The sequence below is a fragment of the Hipposideros armiger genome, unplaced genomic scaffold (assembly GCF_001890085.2).
Source record: "Hipposideros armiger isolate ML-2016 unplaced genomic scaffold, ASM189008v1 scaffold_88, whole genome shotgun sequence".
Taxonomy (NCBI): domain Eukaryota; kingdom Metazoa; phylum Chordata; class Mammalia; order Chiroptera; family Hipposideridae; genus Hipposideros; species Hipposideros armiger.
The window spans coordinates 3624644-3625658 of record NW_017731438.1 but is presented as its reverse complement, the minus strand read 5'-3'; the positions used below and the strand labels follow the sequence as shown (position 1 = coordinate 3625658).

The following is a 1015-nucleotide window of genomic DNA, read 5'->3' as shown; positions in this document are numbered from 1 at the left end:
TTAATATTTAATAACTATTAAGTAATAATATCAAAGTAAATAGTAAATTAACATCTTAATGCCAGGGAATTGTCAGTATTGATTCTCCCCCACCAAAGACTACTGTCTTCTTTCGAACCTCATGTCTTTTGTGCCTCAGTAGGCACCCATTTAATAATGACCCTGTTGTGACTCTACTGAGTATGTTATGTCTAGACCTGAGAGCTCACACTGACCTGAAGAGGAGGGGTGGGGATGTGAGAGTATCATGCCTATGCAAAGTTCTATGTTACATACTTTATAAATGTTATTCAATTAAAGAAAATTAAGAACTCAAGTCCAGAAGTGACTAGAAAAAAGGACTCTAGGACAAAAGAAAAAGTTCCCAATCTGTAGATGGAACTTGAACCCCAATCTTGGGTTTCTTCACTGGTTGTCTGATGTGGTTTTTATTCATTGTACACTGTGTTTTGGGGTCTTTTCTCCCTTCCCTGGTCCAACTTTCTCCAGGGTGTCAACGTGTGGGCCTTGGTGGCAGCCATTGTCCTGCTCTCCAGCAGTGTGAATGACATCCAGCAGCTGCTCTTCTGCCTCAGGAGACCTAGCTCCACCGTGACCATGCCAGACATCACGGAGACCTTATACTGCATCGCTGTGCTTCTCTACGCCATGAGGGAGAAGGGGATTAACATCAGCAATCGGTAAGGCGGTGGGAGGAGGAGCAGAGACGCTGATGGAGTGAAAGGTCCTAGACTCGCCACAAGTCCCAGTTCTGCCACTTCCTGCTTTAACACTGAGCGAGTAGTAAAACGCACACTGCTCAGTGTCTTGATCTGTGAAATGATGATATTGTGGGATTTCAGTGTAGTGACATAGGTAAGAGTGCTCTGCAAATATAAAGTGCCCTACAACTATAAAACTAATCACTGAGACATGTTCAAGGCTATTGAAGCCCAAGTGAAGATTGCTTCATTCATATGTGGCTACGTTTTCCTAGGAAAACATTAGGATTTGGTTCCTCCATTTCTCACTTTTT

The 1015-nt window shown here is 43.0% G+C and overlaps 1 protein-coding gene across 1 annotated transcript in view; it reads left to right on the top strand.

Moving 5' to 3' along the window:
* FBH1 (F-box DNA helicase 1) overlaps positions 1-1015 on the top strand; it is a 37877-nt gene that overhangs the window by 11646 nt on the left and 25216 nt on the right. Inside the window, exon 5 of the mRNA XM_019644533.1 lies at positions 490-680. Coding sequence (XP_019500078.1) covers positions 490-680 — 191 coding nt within the window. The remainder of the gene's footprint in view (positions 1-489; positions 681-1015) is intronic.